General features: G+C 45.2%; 2 protein-coding genes across 5 annotated transcripts in view; one reads left to right on the top strand and one right to left on the bottom strand.

Annotated features, from left to right (window-relative positions):
• Positions 1 to 23,680, top strand: part of MCF2L2 (MCF.2 cell line derived transforming sequence-like 2) — a gene marked incomplete at its 5' end in the record, with an annotated part of 193,282 nt that overhangs the window by 107,589 nt on the left and 62,013 nt on the right. The gene's annotated exons all lie outside the window — the stretch shown is intronic.
• B3GNT5 (UDP-GlcNAc:betaGal beta-1,3-N-acetylglucosaminyltransferase 5) lies at positions 564 to 22,209 on the bottom strand. 4 transcript variants are annotated; one of them, XM_079763605.1, is made up of 3 exons: positions 22,060 to 22,209; positions 21,672 to 21,913; positions 564 to 6,121 (listed from the first exon to the last, which is right to left on the bottom strand). In XM_079763605.1, exon 3 carries the CDS (start codon positions 5,805 to 5,807, stop codon positions 4,674 to 4,676), a length of 1,134 nt encoding a protein of 377 aa, XP_079619731.1. In that variant the 5' UTR covers positions 5,808 to 6,121; positions 21,672 to 21,913; positions 22,060 to 22,209; the 3' UTR covers positions 564 to 4,673. The 4 variants fall into 4 exon arrangements, with proteins under 4 accessions (XP_079619731.1, XP_079619732.1, XP_079619733.1 ...); XM_079763606.1 differs by having other exon boundaries at positions 21,747 to 21,913; XM_079763607.1 differs by lacking the exons at positions 21,672 to 21,913; positions 22,060 to 22,209 and adding an exon at positions 21,288 to 21,404.

Here is a 23,680-nt window from a genome sequence, read left to right as displayed (position 1 = left end):
TGGTATATGGCAAGCATTCAGATTTCATCAAATAAATTATAAACTTTTAAGTAGTATAGGTGAAATGTTATGTCAGATAATATCCATTAGGGTTCTGAGTAATTAATCTTCTTTTCATATCTGGATGGCTTGCCAAAATGACATTATTATATTTGAAAAATAATTATTTTTTAAAAATTTTTATTTTATTATTTTTTTATTTTTTAAATTACTTTATTGATTAAGGTATCACATATTTGTCCTCATCCCCCCCATTCCCATCCCAAACCCCTCCCCATGCATGCCCCCACCCCACTGGTTAGGCTCATATGCAAACACACAAGTCCTTTGGTTGATCTATCTCCCTTATCCCCACCCTCCCCTACCTTCCCTCTGAGGTCTGACAGTCTGTACTTGTTCATCAGTCTATGTTGTTCATCATTTCCCCTAGATGAGTGAGATCATGTGATACTAGAAATACACTTATAAGAACCGAAAATGAGACAAGCAATAATGGTTATGCTGAGAGGCAAATGAATCAGTCTATAGTGAGTTTCTTTCTGGGCCAACAGTTATTTGAAAAATAATGATTTTTAAGCACTGTGCAGTCCCTACCTTCAGTTTTAGTTGGAAAAAACAACACATGAAACAATTAGTAGGTAATAGTAATATATGTGGTAAGTATACATTTGTAAGTGTATATCTGAGGGGGGGCGTGGGAGATGCTTTATAGAACAGTTAAGTTTGAGTTGCCAAGATTTCAGTAGCTATAGGAGAAAGTGTTTTTGGCAAGGGAAATGAACTTGCCCGTGTGTCATGAATGAGATTTGTGATGGATAATAGTGGCAATGAAAAAAATAAAGCTGTAGGGAATGAAGAAGGAAAGGAACATTACATAAGGCCGTGGGGAGCAGGTAGAAGAGACTAGACTTGATGCTGGAGGCAGTAAGGAGCCTTGGAGGTCTGGAGCAGAGGATTCCCGGAGAGAAAGTTGTGACCGAGGCTTGTTCCACTGCACCATGTGGTGACTGCAGGGAAACAGCCAGGGAGCACCTATCCGTTCTGATTATTACAGCAGAATGAATCACCTTGCATATCAAGAGTTCTCTGGTCTGATTTTCATTGCAGCTATGGCGTTCAACTGAAGTCCCACATATAGGTCAAGTTCATTAATTCTTCCAAGAGATCATCATTTGAGTCCAAACTACAACCCCCCAACCATGCCTTGCAAGTAAAAAGTTTTACTACAACCAAATAATTCAGACACTTCCAAGTTTTAAAAAATATATACAGAATGACTCACAGCATATTCTAAGAAGTGAGCAGGAATCAGGTGAAAAGCAGATGAGAACATACTATGTATAAATGTACTGAAGCACCAAACACTCCAAGAGGAACCTGAGAACATTCCTGGCATTAAAAGGCCAGGACTAAATTTTAATCTATTTTGAGGTGGCTAAGGATATCAAATAAAAGGAAAATACGACCATTTCAAATGGTGTCTTAAGACACTATGGCTACATGTTACTTTAGCCCAGCCTAAACAATCTAGAATTCCCTCACTTAGACATTCCAACCTAAGTCATTTAACAAACAAAAGGAGCATTTTAGGGGCTCCAGTGTGCGGAGGACACATCTATCCTAGGCATAGCAGCAAGTTGGAGTAAGACTGTGTACCATAGGCCCCTCTGACATTAAGAAGCACAAGCTGATTAGATACAAACAAATGGTGTTCACACAGGATTTTAAAAACCCTTGTGGAAATACACATCTGCTGACAAATTTTCAAGTTGTTTATTGTAAATCACAGATTTATTTATTTTTTAAAAACCACTAATTATTTTAACATATAAGCAAGATTCAAATAATATAAATATTTAGCATTTTGGTATAAAATTAATATGAAAAAGAAAGATGCAAACCACCAAGAGGTAAAACGTTTTTAGCAATAACACTGTGTACAACCATCTTCTACCCAAGTGACCGTCCAGGCTGAGTGTTTATTTTCCCTTTGTTTATGAGTTTTCAGACAGCCCTGCATTGGAGCACCAAAGTTGTACCTTCCTTTTTAAAAGGCGGGAATCCTTATATTGTATTTACAAATAGTCTTCTCAGTACTTTAAGTCTGATGAAAGAAGCATCTGGCGATTTCCTTCTTATTAAAAAAGGAAGTGCCTTCATATTTCCTTTAAATTTAAATCTGTTCTATTCTAAGCAAAAAGAAAAAGATGAACACAGTTGAGGAGAGCTCTTTCACAAATAAATAATTGTTTCACAGAAGTATTGCTGTAAACAAACAAGATCATTTCAATGGCCAGGGAGACGCTGATATTTTCAACCAAAGAAAAATTTAAACAGTTACAAGTATAGCAGCTACACAGGGTGTTGTATGGCCAAAAGGCAAGCAGTTATTAAAGACTCAGCTAATGAAAATTAATTATAAATCTGCTTTGTCAAACTGTGCTTTTATTCTCTTGTTTTTTTTAAATTGGTCAGAAATTTCAAGCTGTGATCTAAAAACCCCGAAACTACTCTGAAGGGAACTATAAACTACAATGGTTGACACTGTAGTTTTGACGTTAGTTAAGAATTCTGAATTATCTCAGCAATCAATGTAAACAAGCCTCAATTTTCAAAATAGAAAAAAAGATTTTTGTAAACATTAAAAAGCTACCTGCAAAAAAAAAAAAATTATATATGCCATCATCTAGTTGCGTTTACTGAGGATTCTTTTTTTAGTTCTCTTTTGTTTTCCACGTTTCAAACATCATCTAATTACACGAGAGACTTTTCGTTGTCCCTAACAAGCACCTCTGCAGACAAAGGTTCTATAATCAGTACAACTGCTTTTGCTGAAGTTGCTATTTTGGCTTTCAGATGATCCCCCTAATAATAGACACCACCCCATTCTTTCTGCAGTGAGGGGAGGCTGTTGGCACCGTGGCCACCTTTCTACCCTGCTTTGTAAAAGAAATGAAAGTCACTCTATTCCATCTCAGCCACATCTCCTTGATTATAAGGAACACTAGGAGCCCAGTGCACGAAATTCGTGCACGGGAAGGATCCCTAGGCCTGGCCAGCGATCAGGGCCGGTCTGTGGGGCTGCTGGCATCCGCCTTGGCTGGCCTGGGGCTTGCAGGCTGGGGGAAGATTCTGTTGAGCACCTGCCCCCTGGTGGTCAGTGTGCATCATAGCGACCGGTCATTCTGCCGTTCGGTCAATTTGCATATTAGGCTTTTATTATACAGGATGTGGCTTTACAAATGCTTTCAATCTCGTTCTGACAACTTTCTATCTTTCATTCTGACTTCAAGTTTAAAATATTTAAAAGCCAAAGATTCATCTAATGGTTATTTTGATGAAATCGATTTTTTTAAGATACTATAGTTTTGGTATGATGTTTAATACTCTCAATTTTAAAATCTGAAACTGGAACAAAATACTGTGGTTTATGAGACCTTGTTGGGGAGGAGTAGGCTAATTTTAGTAACCATTACAATAATTTAGATATTAAGAATTTTATTTTATAATTTATAGAGAAAAGTTTTTAATGTTCTACCTTTCCTTTGGAAGTCTTCATTATTTTATGCTCTATGCAAACTACATTCAAATAACTACCTTAAAAACAGACCGATATTGAATATTTAAGAACCAGTTGAAAAATTCATTGAATTAAAGTTAATATCAGCTTATTTGAATTAACAAAGATTTCTTCCTACAGAGGGACCCTATGGGTAGCAAGCTGCCATGTTTTGTGTCATTTTCTAATGATAAAATATATATATATATATATGTGTGTGTGTGTGTGTGTATATATATATATATATATATATATATATATATATATATAGTACCAGTTAGGGCAGAGCTAATGACTTCTCCAATTTTACATTAAACTTTGGGGGCAGGGGGGAGACATAAATATGTTTTAAATGGCCCCAACACTATCTACATGGATGTGACAATAAGTGATTTGGCTGTTTGTAAAGAAATTGTGTACAGAAGTCCTCATTTAACATTATCGATAATTGGAACTGCAGCGGAACAATGTATAATGAAAAAATTTTTACAATAGGCTAATTGATATAAACAAGAGTCAATTTCCTACAAAATCTCATCAATGCTATAATAAAATGATGCTTGACAAAACCAGGATATTTGAGGACCTGCTATACATTTTCCTAAATCTCCTCTGAAAAATACAAGGCTTGCTTTTACCAGACGCAATACTTTCTCTTATGCCAATCCTCCGCTGCCTCCACCATTTCCATCAAGTGCTCTTTAATAAAAATTAACTTGTATACCTAGTTTAACAATATATTCCTTTCTTTGAAATGGTATACTCTACATTCGGTTGGTACTTTCCAATGCAGTTATTCTAACACTATGGTTCCTTAATAACTTCTTTATGCTGCAAATATACGTGTGGCATTGAGAACTTGAATTTCCCTTTAGTTTTGTTTTCACAAACCTTTTTTAAATATAAATTCCTTGAAATGGATTTAGGCAATGAAGTAGATAACGTATACTGAATAGCTTCTACAATCAAAGAAAAATTCTGGGAGACTGCACTTTCAAAATATTTCTTTGTTTTGTTCATATTCATCTTTCACTTAAGGTGTAGACAAACATTTAAAGGTTTTTCATCCAGGCTTGGCTCAGTGACAGTGGAACCATACAACATTCAAGTACTATTAGACAAAGGCAGCCCTACAGGGATATGTGTCCACATAGGTCAATTTGCAAAGGAGAACTATTTTCATTATCCTGCAGTATACCTGGCCAAAAAAACCCTTTGCAACTGTTTTCACTTTAGGGCCTGTGGCATCCTCCCAAAGGTCCTGGAGATCTTGAACATGTCCATGGGATGTCATCATTTTATCGTAGATGCAGGGATGATAAGGCGTTTTCCCTTCCCCAGAGAAAAAGACATGGTCTTGTGGTACTATCCCCATCTTATTGGCACAGAGGCCCATGAACACATCATCAATGTAAAGACTAGAGTTGAGTGTCTGTGAGGCCTCATACACTTTGGCAGCTACATCACTCGAGATCACGTAGGCAGCCCCAGCAGTGTAGTCAGGGTAGGCTGGCCACTGGTACATTTCATAGGAGACGTAGTATTTGCTGTGTTTGTTTCTCACGGGAGGGGCACCACGATGAACACGACCAATCCAAAAGTCTTGAACACCCATCTGTTCTAAACTTTGGAGGTATTCAATAAGGTTTGGCATGTGAATAAATATGTCATCATCAGCAGTCATAAGGAATTTAGCATGTGGACAAAAGGTATTGGCCCAACTGAACTGCATAAGTAACTTAAGAGTAAGATTGTAGAAAGAATCGGCAAAGTCTTGCTGAATTATATCATTGTGCATCTGGTCTTCCCAAACCAATTTCCTTTGCAGTTTTTCTCTCGTCAGTGGGTTAGAAGGTGTTCCTAAGGCAAACAGAGTTTTGATGTTGGCATTAAGTTGAGACCGAACATACTTCTCATTGCCCCACGTTTTCCTGATGGTAGAACGTCGATCGTAGTTTTCAGGAGCCGTCTTCACAAACAGTAAAAGGAGGACATCCTGTGCTTGACATTTCTCCTTGTGATTAATCAGGTACTGGTAGTGAGGAGCCCCATCCTCGCTGCGCTTAAGAGACAGGCTCTCATTCACAAAGTCGTAGCTGTTTATGAGGTATCTGTAAGAGTAGGATTTCATATGGCTCACAATGTGGTTATCAAATGGTTCCCAAAAGAACATAAGGCTCAGTATGAAACAAGTGGCAAATAACTGGACAAACTGCCATTTTTTCACTCTTCTGCCACTAACAAACATTCTGACGTCCGTTTTTAGTTAGGCTCCGTGTTAAATGGGCATTTGCTTCTTCGAGACCACAAAACTTCGTGCTCTGTAGAACCGATGTTCATCTTAAGACAGGCTGGTCATTACAAATGTAAAAGGAGCTTCTTATGTCACAAAATACCTTCTTTGAAGACCATTTTTGCTGAGATTGCAAAAGAATGGAACACACTATAGAATGAGGACGCTGGCACATCAGTATGTCCCCACGCCGGCATCATTCATCGAGTTCGGTGACTGGCTTCGAGCAGGTATCCCATGTACTTCCTTCTGCAGAAGTTAAGTGTAGCCTATTAGAGTTGGGATGAGAAAAGATGACAAGTGAATGGGTTGCTGAAAAGAAATAAACTACTCATAATTTCTTACAAACTAAATATAACTGGACTGACCTGGATAGGGTAACGAGGCAGCAAGCACATACAGCTGGAGAGACATACAGCTGTTTATTTTTTTAAAGGGGAGTAGAGGGAAAAAGAAAGAAGCACTCTCTACTTTCTTCCCATTCAGAATACAGAGCCCCTTTTCTCTCCTCAACCTTAAAAAAATCAATAAATAAAAGCCCTCTAAAATGGCTATCATCTTATATACTTAAAGTTTAAATCTCTCAAATGGGTACATCCAAGACTATATTGATTTGAAATAGAGTCAGGATGAAAGTAACTATACAGTTCAAGGCAAAATAGATGAATGATGAGAAAGGTACAGATCCAATAAAGCTTGCCCCAGGCCAGGCAGGAATTAGAGGAAGATTTTTTTTTAAATATGTTTTATTGATTTTTTACAGAGAGGAAGGGAGAGGGATAGAGAGTTAGAAACGTCGATGAGAGAGAAACATCGACCAGCTGCCTTCTGCACATCCCCCACTGGGGACGTGCCCGCAACCAATGTACATGCCCTTGACCGGAATCGAACCTGGGACCCTTCAGTCCGCAGACCGACGCTCTATCCACTGAGCCAAACCGGTTTCAGCAGATTTTTTTTTTTTAAATCAAGGTTCATAATCAAGGAGTTGAGATATGTTTCTCAAAAGCAGAGTCCAAACTCTCTGTAACCAAAATGACTTTGTGAGGTCCAAATCTATGCAGTCATGTTCTTTCTGTACTTTTTCATTTGGAAACTCAAGAGGTACTTCAAATTTAACACATTCAAAACTAGGAAGCCATAGGATTATAGCCAAAAAGTGCTGTATTTGTAGTCTGGAAATCTGACCAGTGTGGGATCAGCCACCTACTATTGGTTGCACTGTATCATGCATCTAACTCAGAAACCTGAAAAATTGGAGTAACACTGCCTAACTCAAAGTCTTTATGTAAATTAAAAGGGAATATACATATATATATAGAGAGAGAGGGAGATAATTACCTGACACAAGACTGCCATTTCTAACCCATTCTAGTGTCTTAGCCCCTAAAACAGTGATGGGCAACCTTTTGAGCTTGGTGTGTCAAACTTCGCCAAAAAACTGAGCATAACTCGGGTAGTGTGTCACTTTGAGGAAAAAACATTATTTCGCAAATGTTTCATCCTCAGGAGCAGCAAATGTTTCATCCTCGGCATGCGGCCCCCTCAGCGGCCGCGTGTCATCAGAAATGGCTACGCGTGTCAGTGCTGACACGCATGTCAGAGGTTCGCCATCACTGCCCTAAAACCTGCTGATTCCATTTTCTCCTTATTTGTGTCTGACTGTACTTCATGCATCTATGTCAGATATCTGAAAGTCTCCCCATTTCCTCCATCCCATATCCGGTTATTTAACCCTGTGAATTGCTTCTTCTAAATCTCTCTTCACCCCCCTCCCCTTCATGTCATCATCACTTCCCACCAAGACCAGAGCAGCAGACTAAATGACCCCTGGCCAACTCTCCAGTCAGTGACCTTTCTAAAACTCAGATCTAACCAGGAGACTAACTGAGCCCTTTTTTAAAATACACATTTTTATTGGTTTCAGAGAGGAAGGGAGAAGGATACAGAGATAGAAACATCAATGATGAGAATCATTGATTGGCTGCCTCCTGCACACACCACACTGCGGATTGAGCCCGCAACCTGGGCATGCGCCCTGACTGGGAATTGAACCATGACCTCCTGGTTCATAATTTGGTGCTCAACCACTGAGCCACGCCGGCTGGGCCAATTGAACTCTTTAAACCCTTCAGGTGCTCTCCACGAGTCAACAATACCAAACGATTGGCTAAAAGCTCAGGCACACTTGCTGTTTCATACATGCCAGTCTTTGTGCCAGCAGGGCTGTGGCTGGCAAGCCCGCCTCTTGCCAATAAGAAGTCTACTGATACTGACTGAGCTCCATGTCTGTCTCTGGGAAGTCTGACCTGGGGCCACCCTCTACCAAAGCTGTTTCTTATCTGTATTACCACAGCACCTTCCCACGCCGATCTTCCAGTACTGAGACTTTTATCAAACTGCCACCCCCAATTACACTGTGAACTCTGTAACACAAGGCAGGATGCTGTAGATAGCCTACCCTCAGCACCCAGGTTGGCATCTGACACTAATAGGTGACCTCTGCCATAACCGGTTTGGCTCAGTGGATAGAGTGTCGGCCTGCAGACTGAAGGGTCCCAGGTTCGATTCCGGTCAAGGGCATGTACCTTGGTTGTGGGCACATCCCCATTGGGGAGGCAGCTGATCGATGTTTCTCTCTCATTGATGTTTCTAACTCTCTATCCCTCTCCCTTCCTCTCTGTAAAAAATCAATAAAATATTTTTAAAAAATAGGTGATCTCTGGATGTTGGTGAAAAGAACCATGCTGGGGGTGGAGCCACCTTTCAATCAAACAGCTAGTCACTTGGGAAGAACTGGGGGTCAGGATGCCCAGCCAGTCATATACCCTCTCTCTTTTTCCACCACTCGGAGACAGCACCTTCCTCCCTGAAGGACGGGGTTGACACCTCAGTCTCCTGGGCTTTCTATAGACTGACAGGGAAAGGACAATGCAAGCTCCACATGGTCCAGGTTGGCTGGGTAGCTGAACCCCCATCTGAAGCCTCAGGGCAAAGGCCCCACTTCTGTGCCCAAAGACCTCACCCTCAAGTCCCCCACCCTTTTGCACCTGATGTGAAACCATGGGCACACACTGAGCGTCCTGCAGCACCCTCCTAACCTTGGCTGTAGGGCTTCCTTCGGACTTCAAGCCTTTGGCACCCAGCCATATTTGCCATCACCCAGATTACTCCATGTTAAGGTGGCAACTGCAAAGGGTGAGAAATACTGCCATAAGGGACAGACCAACGATCAGTCATTTCTGCCTTGGTTTGGCTGGTCATAGACGGCATGCTCTAAGCAGGGTGAGAAAAGACAGCAGGAAGCATCAGTGTCTGAGGCTGGCATCTGCCTAAATTTGCAAAATCACATTCATTGGTGGGGGCCTGGGGAGACTTCCTCTCAGGCATAAGAGTGCTCCTTTAGATCAGGGCCCACCTCTGCAGGCTGAAGTTCCCTTTGGCCTCCTCCACCAGACATACTGAAGGAATTGGAGGCTTACCACAAAGTAACAGAGAATTCGTAACAGCAGATTTTTAAGACAGCATGTGTTTAAGAATTCTGAGAAAAGCCCTGGCCGGTTTGGCTCAGTGGATAGAGCATCGGCCTTCAGACTAAAGGGTCCCAGGTTCAACTGTGGTCAAGGGCACATGCCAGGTTGTGGGCTCAATCCCCAGTACGGGGCATGCAGGAGGCAGCCGATCAATGATTCTCTCTGATCGTTGATGTTTTCATCTCTCTCTCCCCCTCTCCCTTCCTTTCTGAAATCAATAAAAATACATTAAAAAAAAAAAAGAATTCAGAGAAAATTCTCAGTTGAATCTAACCTGCGGTTTCTCTTCCAAAGACCCTGGAAAGGACACAAAGGAGTAAACTTTGGAACCACAGGCACAAACCAGCTTCCCCTATCAGAGCAGCTGTGCTTAGTCTGTTCCAGTGCTGGCTGCCTGGGCCCGCATTCACAGTGGTTGACAAGTCTGACCTTCTTGCTAGACAATCAGTCCACAAGCCTAACTCCTCAGCTTCCTCGTGTACACTTGACTCACAGAGGCCCTGGTATCTCTCCAACGAACTGGGGTCTATTACTCATCCAGTGGGTGTGTTGCTGCTGCTAACGTCACTACAACCTAGCAGCCAGCCCATAACATTTACTTTATCTCCCATCCTCGCCCCACATATGTGTTTACCTTCATTTCCTATAGTTCTTCAACTGTTCCCAACTGACCTCAAAGAGTCAGAACAGTTTTATGAAAAAAAAAAAAAATGACAAAGAACCTGTCACGAAGCTAATGACCCCTGCTACTTACTTAGGTTCTGGACCACAAGTAAAGTCCTAAAACAAGATGTCTTCACCTGCACGGGCTTGAATTGTTTACCCACCATTTACATCAGCCAGAAATACATGCCAGGGATCGACCTGATGGGATGAGGGGGAGATTTGGGAAAGGTAAACTACTCCTTTAGAGTACCCAGCTTCTTTTTTTCTAACAAAAGAACCCCTGAACGCCTCCAAAATGAACATAGTCGCTAGGCGGCCTTTCCCAAACCAAAAGCAAGAGCACCTCCGGGATCTACATTCACTAATGACAACTAGACCATGTTGCCCCCTGCTCTGGCTTTGCGAATGGAGACCACGCACGTGCACTTGCCCCCCACTCTTCGGACTCGCAGTCTTACAGCTTTTCCAGAGCACGTCTTCTAGCTTCCGTGTTCAGCCTGCAGGAAAGGGGACCGCGCAGAAGCCCACAGACCTGCCCGGCCTGGGGAAAGAACATGCTGGGCCTTCCAGGAAACAAAGCCATCCCAGACAATGCTTGCAAAGCTCAGCACGGCCACACACAGAATGCTGTGGGTGCAGCTTCCTTTGTGTGCCCACAGCTCGGTGCAGTGACCAATCAACAGGCCAGAAACTCCAGTGCTACCCTGCTTTGGGGCGAGATTTATTGTGTGACCTCGGGCACCCCTCACTGCACTCTGACTTGCAAATGGGAGGTGATATCACTGTATGGTTAATGAGGGGATAGAGAAGTTACAGGGGACTCAGAGCCTGCTGGAAATGGGAAACAGGACAAAGAACTGCTTACAGGAAATATGCAAATATTCAGCATATAACTTGGATTTGCTTCTATTGGGATGGGGAAGGAACAGATATCCTTAATATTCTCCTTCCTAATAGACAGGAGTAATCAGAGGAAGAACAGAAGTAGGAGCATCAGAAGAGAAGGTGGCAGACCGCACCCCAAATACCTTTTAGTCTGGGAGCTGTGCCCCTCAGTTACTCTTTTTTTAAAAAAATATATATTTTATTGACTTTTTACAGAGAGGAAGGGAGAGGGATAGAGAGCTAGAAACATCGATGAGAGAGAAACATCGATCAGCTGCCTCCTGCACAACCCCCACTGGAGATGTGCCCGCAACCAAGGTACATGCCCTTAACCGGAATCGAACCTGGGACCCTTCAGTCTGCAGGCCGACGCTCTATCCACTGAGCCAAACTGGTTTCAGCTACCCCTCAGTTACTCTTAACTGCGGGGCACAGCTCCTTAAACTCTGCTGGAAAAACCCAGCTAGTGCACGTACAGGCTACCAGTTTCCCTAAACGACCCCCCGTTTTGTCCTACTTCACCCATGCCGTCAATTCATTTCTTTGTTGAGTCTCCTTTTGTGACCCTGAAATATCATGCAAACCTGCTATACATTTTGAAGTTTTAATCAAGATGATGAGGTGTGCACTTTTAAGTTCCAGTTAAACAACCTCGGTGTCCAATGTTTCGATGAGTCCTACAAGTGTCTGAGTCCTCGCTGTGGAAATAGTTGTGCCAGGCCCAGTGGGAGCCGTGAAGTCGTATTTTATAGTCTCCAGTCTGAGAGCATCTGCAGTCTGCTTGAGACAAGACTCATGGTGCCCCCATGAAAGCACAGCTCTCAGGGGTGACAGTCAACATGCCACAGGAGGTACAGGCCGTGTGTCAGCTCCAGGCACAGTCAGAGTGTCCCGGGAGGAGAGACAGTGACCGCTGGTCAGAGGGACTGAGGACAAGCAGGAGGTAGGTGGCTGCAGGAAGGAAGGCAGTCTACTTCAGGCAGGAAAGGAAAGAATCGCCCTAGCTTAGTGGTCGGCAAACCGCGGCTCGCGAGCCACAATGCGGCTCTTTGGCCCCTTGAGTGTTCTAAGGCCGCTTCTTCAAAACAGACTCGCCCAGGCCGAAAACCGACTTCTGCGCGTGGGCCACAAAGTTTCCATCGCACTGTACGTGCGCGCCCGCACGTGGTATTTTGTGGAAGAGCCACACTCAAGGGGCCAAAGAGCCGCATGTGGCTCGCGAGCCGCGGTTTGCCGACCACTGCCCTAGCTGGTTTGGCTCACTGGATAGAACATCACCCTGCAGACTGAAAGGTTCCGGGTTTGATTCCAGTCAAGGGCACATGCCCAGGTTGTGGGCTCGATCCCCAGTGTGGGGCATGCAGGAGGAGCTGATCAATGATTCTCTCTTATCATTGATGTTTCTCTCTTTCTCCCTCTCCCTGCCTCTCTGAAACCAATCAAAATATATATTTTTTTAAATGTTTAAAAAGAAAGAAGGGAAAGAATCGCAGTGTGGCCAGTATCGGAGAAACAGGGATGAATTTGAAAGCAGGGAGGGTGGGGCCTGCACCAGCAGAAGAACCTTGATGATAAGGCAGAGGAGCTGGTGAGCGCTCAGGGCAGCAGGAAGTCACAGAAGGCTGTGTTTTTATTACTAGCTCCCTTGTCAAAACGAATTAAGCTTTTTGCAATATCCGGACCGAGAAGGAACAGAGTCCTTAATAGTCTCCTGACCTGGCAATGGCATGTGGTTGGGGTGAAGATGAGTGTACTGGAGAGTGTGTGTAGTAGAATTTAGAGGAAATGTAGTTCCGCGTGAAGCCACATACAGGACTTTCTTGCTGATAACTGTCTGCGTGTAGCTGATAATCGTCTTAATATTCGGATGGGGCTGGCCGTGGCATGCGGGATGGACGCAGAGGGCTGGAGACCAGGGCACTGGCTCATCGGGGCCTCGTGCTGACACGGCACAAGGTGAAGAGGACCCAGCCTGTGTCCTCTTCTTTATCCCTCCCTCCCCCACTCCCACCAGCCTGTGTGGTGGGAGTGGGGGAGGGAGGGATAAAGAAGACCCTCAGACCCTCTCAAGGAAAACAGAAACCCAGCAGCTGAGTGACCTGGGATGGGGATCAAGGAGGAGGTGGAGGGGTGGGATCTAGTTTCAAGCATTGCTGATAGAGGAGGGAAACTGGTTTCATTAGTTAATGTGAGGGGGGAACGTGTTTGGTTTTAGATTTGTATTGAGTGTGAGGTGCTGGGGACACAGCGGGTAGAGAAGTCCCGCAGGTAATGAGGAGGAGGCAGGCAGGACTGAAGATGCGGTGGGCGCTCTGAGCATAGAGAAGACACTCGGAAGTTTAAGGAACCCTTATTTTATGACGTATGCACCATTGCGTTCACATTTCCTCCCCGCTACACACTTTCTTTACGTGGCTTCGCTTGACACTTCATTCCCAGTAAATTCTAAATTCAAGTATACTCTCCAGTACACTCTTCAACCACAACCTCTATATATTCATTTAGAACACTCTGCCCACCTCTCCCTGCCCCCAACTCCCTCACCCCACCCAGCAAGCTCCTGACCCACCTCCCTGTCTTGGATGAGTAACCATCTGGCACCTTCACCCTTCTCTCCTCGGTTCCCGTCCTCCCACCCCAACAGCCCCAGACCTCAGGTCACCCCGTCTTCTCTGCTCCTACAACACCCGCCAGGCTGCTGGGGAAGGTGTGACACCCAGGCAGGCGGCATCCCTGCCCATGGCCATACCCAGCTGTGGGCAGGGCACTCCATGCTGTGTGGCTGTCCTTCACTTGTCCCGACCTTCTCCCTCTCCCAGTCTCCTCACCAGCCCTGCTAAGTCTCCCCCTCTCCGAGGCCTGTCTTCCTCACGCTTAGCTGATGCACTTACTTCCTGCCTCAGAGAGAAAGGAGAAGAGTCACACATTTTTAGCTTCTCGTCCCCAGGTGTGTCACGGATTTTCCCAGGCTCTCCATTCCCTCTCTTAAGGCACACTGAAGGTCAGGGCCAGGATCATTGAAAAGTGATGCAAGTATGATTATGAATTAATGATGCTCCTCCAGAAAGTTACAATTTTTTTTTAAAAAGCCTAAGTACTACAGTATATACCTTTTACATTTAAACTTTTATGCCATAGTCCCAGTAAAACAAAATTTTTGTTTCCTGTCGCAGCATATCACAAAAGGAAAAAGGATATTTTCTGTCCCATCTTTATCTTACATTTTGTTTTACATTTCAAGAATTTTTACCTGGCTTGTCTGATCATCTCCCCCCTGTTAAACACAGCTAGGACCAATCCTCAGCAGCCAAACTGCCATGTTAAAAGAAATCGGGAATAAAAAGCCCTGAATTTACTGGAAAGGCTATAATTTGATTTCCATAGATTTTTTCTTATTACATTAGTTGTAGTAATTTGTGCTGAAAAACACAACTGGTTTATGTTTAGTACTCTTTACCTATTTTATTTGCTCAAGAAGGAAGGAAGCAATCTGAAATTTGAATACACAACTCACATATTCTCTCACTTTTATTTTATTATTTAATCAAATTGGGTGTTGCACTGGCTGGTATGGCTGAGTTGGTTAAAGCATCGCCCGTACACCACAAGGTGGTGGGTTTGATTTCGGGTTGGTACACATACCCAGGTTGCGGGTTTGATCCCCAGTCAGGGCGCGTGCAGGGGGCAACTGATCAGTGTTAGTCTCTCTCTCCTCTCTCTCTCTCTCTCTCTCAGGGCGCGTGCAGGGGGCAACTGATCAGTGTTAGTCTCTCTCTCCTCTCTCTCTCTCTCTCTCTCTCTCTCTCTCTCTCTCTCAGGGCGCGTGCAGGGGGCAACTGATCAGTGTTAGTCTCTCTCTCCTCTCTCTCTCTCTCTCAGGGCGCGTGCAGGGGGCAACTGATCAGTGTTAGTCTCTCTCTCCTCTCTCTCTCTCTCTCTCTCTCTCTCTCTCTCTCTCTCTCACAAAACAATAAAAAAAATTAATCAATTGTTTTCAATATAAGGCCTGTAAAAAATTCTACCCAACAGTTATTTTTAGGTGTTTTTGTGGCTGTAAGTAGCGATGAAATTTTTGCTCAAACCTTGGACAAAGATTAGAAGTTATTTGGAGTTGTTACCCCTCCACAAAAAAAAAACAACACATTTAAAGAGTTAATTCTTGATTCAGTGTTGGTCTAAAGTCTTTCAATGCCAACACAGCAATCATGGATGTAGGACAGAGAAAAAGCGAGGTTATAAAACCAACCATGTGAATCCAGTAATAAGCCTCACCCATATAAACTAAGTTATATGTTTCTTTATTAGTCACACAAAGGTATAGATTTCTGTTTGCTGGTTATGGGCAAAATAAAGACAGGGAAATACCAAGTGAACAAACAAATAAAGACAGGCCCTAAGTAAAGACAGGTGCTAAGGAAACTGGTAACACAGGACTACAGACTAGATATTATTATATTCCAGGAGTTATATTAAAAGTCATTAAAAATGTCCAGTAACGAGACTGAGTATACAGAATTTGAAACAAACAAAGAAGCTGAACTATAAAGTAGGCCTCGTAAAGGTCAAACATTTGCTTTTCTAGGCTTGGCCTTCTGTATTCATTCTTGAGCATAGCTGTTGGTTGACCAGGGCTGCCTGCTCTTTTAAACACAATTCTTGTTTTGTGCTTGCCCACTTAAGGAGCAAACTTCTCCGTTGCCCACTCTAGCAACAGTCGCTAACATGGGTGTGTTTACTGTACAGCAGGCACGTTTGGAATGCCTTACACATGTTCTAACCCTTTACCTCTCACAACAACCTATGAGGGAGAAATCATCTCCCCATTTTGCAGAAGAAGAAACTGAAGTCCCAAGACTTGGGGTTCACCACGTAACCTCCACAAATTCCAGCTGAGGTCCTGGTCCCTCCCTGAGCTCCTTCCCTGCCCTTCCTTCCCGGCCCTGGCAAGGCTGCCCTCCGGGAGCTCCCACCAGGATGGGAGGGCAGGGGAGCAGGGGGGCAGGGCCAAGAGAAGTGACCCAAGAAGGCAGAGAACCTGCTTCACTGTCTGAGGTTTGGAGTCACTTAGGTTTTGCTCCCTCCCGCCTGCATCTTGTCCGAGCTTGTTCTCACTTCCTTTGTAACATCCCCCTTTGCTGACCCTCCATCTCTACTTTCCCTCCTTCCTTTTCTTGATCCCAGAGCACCCAGGGACCTCGTGAGTCCGTGTCCTTTGGGTGCATAAAGCCTTTCCTCCACAAAAAAGATTAGGGTATTTAAGGAAGGGGAGCCGAAGTGGCAAAGGGGGGTTAAAAAAAAGAGGTGAGAAGGAGGGAAGGAGAAAAAGTATAGGACTCAGAGGGCATGATTTAAGCAAGTATTTGCTGAATAAGTATTGGATGAAATGAAAGAGTCATACAAAGCTGAGGTCAAATTCTGATATGAAAACCAGTGATTTAGAAATAAGTTGACAATCTAACCCAATATAAACCTATTATATAAACTATACATATAAGCCTGTTGTCCGAAGGCAGTTCATATGTCCTGTTCTGGACATTATATTTGGGAAACAACATTTGATTGAAGGTCTACAGAGAACAAAAATAATGGTGTAAAACACAATGGTGTATATATAATCAGCATTTATTATAGTAAGTTAACTACCATTTATTAAGCGCCTACCCTGCTTCAGGCATTATGCTGGGCAGCCCTGAAAGTAGATAATGCCTGCATTTAATTAATTCAACAAATATTAATTTCCTCACTTTCTGTGTGGTAGGTGGGATGCTAGGAAGGCTTCAGTGATGTTTCCAGTGTGTGTGTATCCATTACCAGAGTGAGTAAATGTTCCAGTGCAACCTGAACTCGACCTGATGGAGGCGAGAGAGTGAAGCAACCAAGAGTTTCAGAATATGAACAAAAGTGGACTCATATTCTGGTGCTTCCATTTACTGGTCACATGAGCTTGACTTGTCTCCAAAACATATACCACACAGTGTTTTCTGAAGATCATTTGAGATAATTAATTGACCAAAAAAAAAAATGGTGCAGATCAGGTGTTAGGTATACGCTAATTTCCTTTCTCTAGAAATTGTTCATGGGTCTTTACCGTGATGGTTTAGACAGCAGATGGCTGATAGTCTTTGGGATTATTTTCCTTTTAAAATGATGAGATAAATTCTTAATATTCTTCTAGCAAAATATTCACTAGATATGAGTTTTTTAAAATACGGATCTGATTGCTAAGGGCACTTACTACTAACATCTAACAATGGTCTTCCATTGTCCTTGGCAGGAAAGAACAATATGGTTTCCACAAGCCCTTAAAAATACATTTTAATGATGATGACAAAGCCAAAGGTTATAAGACCCTGTGAATTATGGAGGAAACCTGATTTCAGTCAACCTTTTAACTTACTTTGTCTAGAGAACTATCAGAAAGTTGTAGAAAGAATTAGAGGAAAGGAATAAAATACAAAATATGAAATCTTAGGTGGATCTTAAGCTGTGTAGTAGTATGTTGAACTGGGAAGCTTATTACCTGCAGACTTGGTAGAACATTCCTTTCTGTAGAAAACTGGCTTCTTGGGTCAAAGCCTTCACTATGGACGATAATCGTAAAAATTACAGATCAAAGTCAGCCTCTGAATTTCCGGCATTAAAATGTAAAAAATCAGTTTTGTTTATTCAAAGTTTGATTATCTTGCCCTGGCTGGGTGGCTCAGTTGGGTGAAGCATCGGCCTGTACACCAGAAAGGCTGCAGGTTCGATTCCCGGTCAGGCCACATACCTAGGTTGCAGGTTCAATCCCTGGTCAAGATACGTAGTTTGGTGCATACAGTTAGGGCGCCTATTGGAGGCAACCAGTTGATGTTTCTCTCTCCCGTTCTCTCTTTAAAATCAATAAAAGCATATCCTCAGGTGAGGATTTAAGAAAAAGTTTGGTCATCTCACTAGACCAACTTTCTTATCTTTAAACATGGTAAGATTCTTATACCTTCTATGTACAAGGCGGGACAAAAGTAGGTTTGCAGTTGTGAGTACAAGAAACAGAGTTTAGTCTTGTATTATTATTTATTAAGTATTTTATTATTTTTTATACAAACAATTGTAAACCTACTTTTGCCCCACCCTGTGTATGCATACTGTGGTCATCTAGATTTACACTGTTCTAGCTAAATCTTTGCTAGCAAAGATTCTATGTCAAATGGCAGAACTCTTATAATGATACTAGAGGCCTGGTACACAAAATTTGTGCACAGGAGCGGGGGGTCCCTCAGCCCAACCTGCACCCTCTCCAGTCTGGGAGCCCTCAGGGGATGTCCTACTGATGGCTTAGGCCCGAGTGGGCCTAAGCCGCAGTCTGGCCTCCTTCTGCAGGAGGTGATCGGGCTGATCAGGGGAAGGTGCCGCCCCCATCACCCCACTGCTGCTGCCACTGCTGGCTGCCGCAGCCACCAAGGTGTTTTCATCAACATGGACTCCAGTCCTTTCACCACAAAAAAATGACAACTTTCTTTAGGCATTTTCAAGATGTCTCTTTCATAGGATATGACCTTTCTTTCTTTCTTTCTTTCTTTCTTTCTTTCTTTCTTTCTTTCTTTCTTTTTTATCCTCACCTGAGGATATTTTCCCACTGATTTTTAGAGAGTGTGAAAGAGAGAGGGAAAGACTGAGAGAAACATCAATGTGAGAGGGACACTTAGATTGGTTGCCTCCTGCATGAGCCCTGACCTGGGCCCTGGCCAGGGAGGAACCTACAATCTAGGTACATGCCCTTGACCAGAATCAAACCCGGACCCTGCAGTCGGCAGGCCGAGGCTCTATCCACTGAGCCAAACCAGCTAGAGCAGCATATGACATTGCTTAGCCCCTCCAGCAGCAGACCTTCGTTTTTTCCTCCAGGAGGGAGGTGGAAAAACCCTAGATCACCTTCTTGGATTCTTACTACCCAAGTTACCAAGAACACTGCGAATGGCATAAGGGGAGCTTAGCCAATGAGCGGTCAGAAAAGGTGTTTCCTCTGCAGCTCACGCGCAGAGGCGGGACTGCCGGTGCGCTGTGGCTGGCAGGCCCTGCTGTCTGTCTGTGGGCCTGCTCGCTCGCTCGCCACAGCCCCTGGCAGCCAGGCCCTGCTGTCTGCGCCTGCCTCACCCCGCCCACTAGCCTTGCTGTGATAGGAGTCTGTGGGCCGTGGGGGCAGGACCCAGAGGTACTCTATGCACTTCCTGGTGACCGGTTGTCCATCTGGTCGTGACGGCCCTAGGCTATTATTAGTATAGATGCTGTGCCTCAGTTTCTAGAACATAGATACAATATGTTCATTTCCTCATAAAATTATTCTAACAATGGAATAAAATAATGGCTATGGAACTATACCCCCCCCCCAAAAAAAAGGTATAATATGTGACATCACATGCAAACCTTAGATCTATTCAAATGAGCATATACAAAATTCCAAAAAGATAGGATACATTTTGTTACTTTGAGACCATTTCTTTCTGAATTTCTCCCAGTTTCTTTCTACTACCATGTCCTGTTTTGTTACGTAGATTCTAGTGCAGCTGATCCTCAGAAAGAACTCTACTTTTACACTTTGAAAGTCACCAAGTGCAATGATTCTAGCCAAAGTGACCCATTTTAAAAGATGACCCATTTCAAAACCCATGAGTTATGATTCAACCTGTTCTATATTTGAAAGTTATTTTCTTTTCCTACAATCTCATCATTTGAATCAGACTTTTATAAAAGGGAAAGTTGATCTCCATTTTAGTGAAATATAAAGTTTATTTGCTATAGCCTACACTTTATTTTGAAAATTCTTCACCTTTTGTGATTGTTTTGCAGGGAGGGGGCAAAGCACTTATGTCCAATATCATTTATGCCTTTTTTTAAATATATATTTGTTGTTGTTGTTGACAGTATTACAGATGTCTCTCATTTTCTTCCTTTTTTGCCCCCCTCCACTCAACACCCGCTCTTCCCCATACTATTATCTGTAATCATCTCTCATTTCTCACTTCCTGGGGAACAGTTTCTCTGAGCTTGGCTTGATCTTCCCCTGTCATAGCACCCATCCCCATGTTAAGGTGTCAGGGTGAGCCCCTACAGGACTCATGTGGGTTAGACTGAGTCAGCCTCACACTCAGAGGGTGCTCAGTAAATACTCAAGGAGAATGCCTGTGGGACAGGGGAAAGGGGGGGAGAGAGAAGGAGTGTGAGAGAGAAGGATCATTTTAAGTATATACAGGAAGTATTTTAGATATTGAGTGTATCTTGCTTTAAAATAAGAGTTGACCCCAAAAAAGCAGCCCCCATCCCCTGAAACAAGAGATAAAATCTACCCTAAGTTTGTTTTGAGAAAGTAAAAACTTGAGCTGCTAATCACCAATCCCCTTTCAGGAAGTTCAGGATGGGACCTTTCAGCGCCACTTCAGTCATCCTTTTCTGGGTCAGTTTCAGCTTCTCACATCTCTCTCCCTCCCCCCATAGGGACCAGGCAACGTTTCCCAAAATAAAGACACAGAGGAACAAGTCCAATTCTAATAGCTGTCCTTTCAGCGGAGAGTTACCCTAAATATGAGCCACAAGCCACCACCCACCACTGTGTAACTTCAACGTAGGTGTCTCTTCAATATAACCCATAACCTATGCAAACCAACACTGGGAAAGAAAAAATATGGGGTGTGTAGTCAGAGTCCGATGAAAAGTTGCTGCTTTCACCTATATGGTATGTCACTTTGGGATGCAAAATAAAATTCAGCAGAGTAAAAAAAAAAAAAAAAAAAAAAAAAGAGTGGCAGAGACCTTCCCGCTAGGAAGAGGTCTCCTTCCCCGGTGCCCCCAGCCTGCCCACTTCCTCGTCTCCATTTCCCCAGCCACGAAAGCTTCCTCAGTCTGGCGGTTCCTAGTTTCCACCCGGACGCCAGCTTCCTACCCGAACTCACCCCTGCAGCCTCCGGGGCAGCGCAAGGTTGGGGGACCCCCCGCCGGAAACTGAGGCCTGGGGTCTCCCGCGCTCGGGCGGGTCTCAGCAGCGGGGCGCGGGGCGCGGCGGGCGCCTCGCTGGAGCTTCCCCGGGTAGGGGGACCCGCCAGACCCGGGAAACTTACCCCCCCAGCGGAGCTCCGCGCCCCCCAGCCTCACGGCGCCGGCAGCACCTGGGCGGCGGCTCGGCCCGGGATCCCGGTGGTCGGCGCCCGCCCCCAAGCAGCAGCGAACAAAGGCGCTCGGGAGGAAACGCGCCCCCCTTCCCCGCCGCGCTTCCCGCGGCCCCAGCCCGACCCCGTGGCGCGCGGGGCCGCCCCCGCTTCCCGGCGCGCGCTCCCAGCGGGAGTCCCGCAGCCGCCCTCCCGAACGTGCGCGCCCTCACCTCCTCGCCACCATCCCCTCCCCGGCTGAGAAACCTCGTCAGGTCCGGGGCGGACGGAAGAGACGGCGAGTCTGCTTTCCTCGGTCCCGGGCTGCTCCCTTCGGCGGCGCGGCGCGGCGGCCGGCCGGGCAGGGGCGGGGCGCAGGCGGGGCGGCCCCAGCCCGGACGGCGGACCTGGGGCGGCTCTGGGTCTCGGTTTCCCCGGGGCACAAAGAACAACTCATCGGGGAGTTGCGGTTTCCCCCCCCAGAAGCGTGCTAGAGCCTCCCCCGTTTGGGGGTCAGAACGGAGGACCACCTTTCCTCCCCGGGGCGGGGTGGGAGGGTCGGCCCCGTTTAGGACGCAGTCGGCTGTAGAGCAATTTTTTTTAAAAAAAAATCGTACCATCGATCTCGAGTTAACTACCCCGAAGCAACTGGTCTCGATACAGTTTCACCAGGAGATGTTTGTTAGACTAACCATCCGCTCGGTCGGGGCCAGCGGCAGCGACGCCGGTCCGGGAGGTGGGTGTTGGCCGCGTTGCCGTCGCCCCATCATTTCATTGCCTTGTTTAGAGCACCGTTCCCAGCGCCGGCCGGGGCCGAAGGGGCTCCGTCACACCGCCTACGCCAGGAGCTTCTGGGAGCCTAAGGGACAAGAGAAGGAAGCGCTGCGGAAAACTAAAGCATCACCCCAGCGGCTCGTTTTAAAAAATGCAAGGCAGAGAGGGGAATCCCCACGACTCGACTTCCAAGCCCCGTTCATTTCAAAGGGCGCTTAACGCAAAACTTACCGAATCCACGCCCAGCTCCTGCAACTCCCAACCCGGAGGTCGGCTGCCCTCCCGAGGGTCGAAGCAAAGGCCTTTGGTCTCCAAAACAAAACCTGCCCGCTGGGTCTTGGGCAAGGCCCGGGCAGTCGGCGCGGGCCGGACTCGCCGGCTTCCTCCTCGGGGAGCCGAGCGGAGTGGGCAGAGGAGAGCGGGCCCAATCAGGGGCTCGGGCGGAGGGCGGGGGCGCGGCACCCGGGAGGCTCTCCCACGGCGCGGGCTGCGGGCGCGAGTTTCCTGCACCTCCCGGCGGCGTGGGTCGTGGCGAAGCCCAGCCTGGCTTGCCCCTCCGCCGCCACCCCGCGCGGGGGTGATGATGTGCTGATGATGATGATGGATAGGTCCCACCGGATTCAGTTCCAGTGGGTGCAAGACCACCCACTCCCGGAAGGGCTTCCCGGCGCCTCGGTAGTTAGTTGAGGACGCATCCTCAGATGATCAGCTGTGAGCCAGAATCCACAGGAGTGTCCTCTTGCTCAAAGTGCTTAATGCACCCCTCTAGACAAAAATCAGAAGAATGTCAATGTCTACGGAAGGAGGGGGCAACTAAATCCTTAATGTGTTTGGTTTCTCGTTCCTCAGATGCTCTAGCCGTCTTCTAGAACAAACATTATCCCTTAGCAAACACCATCATTTAATATTATCATTAACATTTTGAACAACTTTTTAATTGTGCAGATTTCTGAACATGAGAGAAAACGAAAGATTAACCCACATCAAGTAAATTAAAAGCTTCGCGTTTCTTATTGTAAAAGGAACAAGACAGGTAATGGGTTCAAAGCAGGTTACTGAACCCGAGTTTGAAATTGTCGTCACAGTATTGTACCTGTTATTTCAAACTAAATTTTCCAGATGGCTTATAACTGCTCTGTAAGCCCTTCAGCTTATTTTGAGCCATACAATTATTTTTAATATATATTACCCATAGAATGACTCAGCACTGCTATTATCCACTCAGATTATAGTGCCATATGCATGTCAGAACACAGACAGAAATATTTATATAATGTGATTTGTAAGGGGGTCACGGACAGGGACCCATAAGGAAACTGACTCATTGTTAGTGCTGTGCAAATCACCTCCCTTCTTTACCTATGCAAAATAATCCTGACAGTAATTTCACATACATTCTTCCCATCTGTCATATGTGTATGTCATATTTATGGGTAAATGTTCAATTACGTTTATATTCCTTTCAGGCCATGTGGAGCCAGGCCCACATAGGTCCATGTGTTAGCCCAAGAGCCTTCCACGTGCACAAGCACGGAGGACTGTTCCACAAGAAATACAAAGTAACCAGAACATTGATATATACATGCAAATCGCATATTCATATCATCCTATATGGAAATAGATGCCCCAGACAGGTAAATAATTTCCAATGAAAGTCAGGAGATTGATGAGCGGGGGCGGGGAGAGGGGGTGGATGAATGATGAGGATGAACAGAGTGGCCCAGAACGTCTGCCCGGGTGCCCCACTGTACACACCACACAGGGAAGGGGGCAGCAGTCTGGGAGGCTCCTTTGTTCATGTGGGAGGATTGCCTACCCCAGGCTGGCTCCCCATCCCACCCCAGAGCGGGAG

The sequence above is a fragment of the Cnephaeus nilssonii genome (assembly GCF_951640355.1).
Source record: "Cnephaeus nilssonii genome assembly, chromosome: 3".
Classification (NCBI taxonomy): domain Eukaryota; kingdom Metazoa; phylum Chordata; class Mammalia; order Chiroptera; family Vespertilionidae; genus Cnephaeus; species Cnephaeus nilssonii.
Note: the sequence above shows the minus strand (reverse complement) of the source record. Positions and strands in the feature narration are given on the sequence as shown.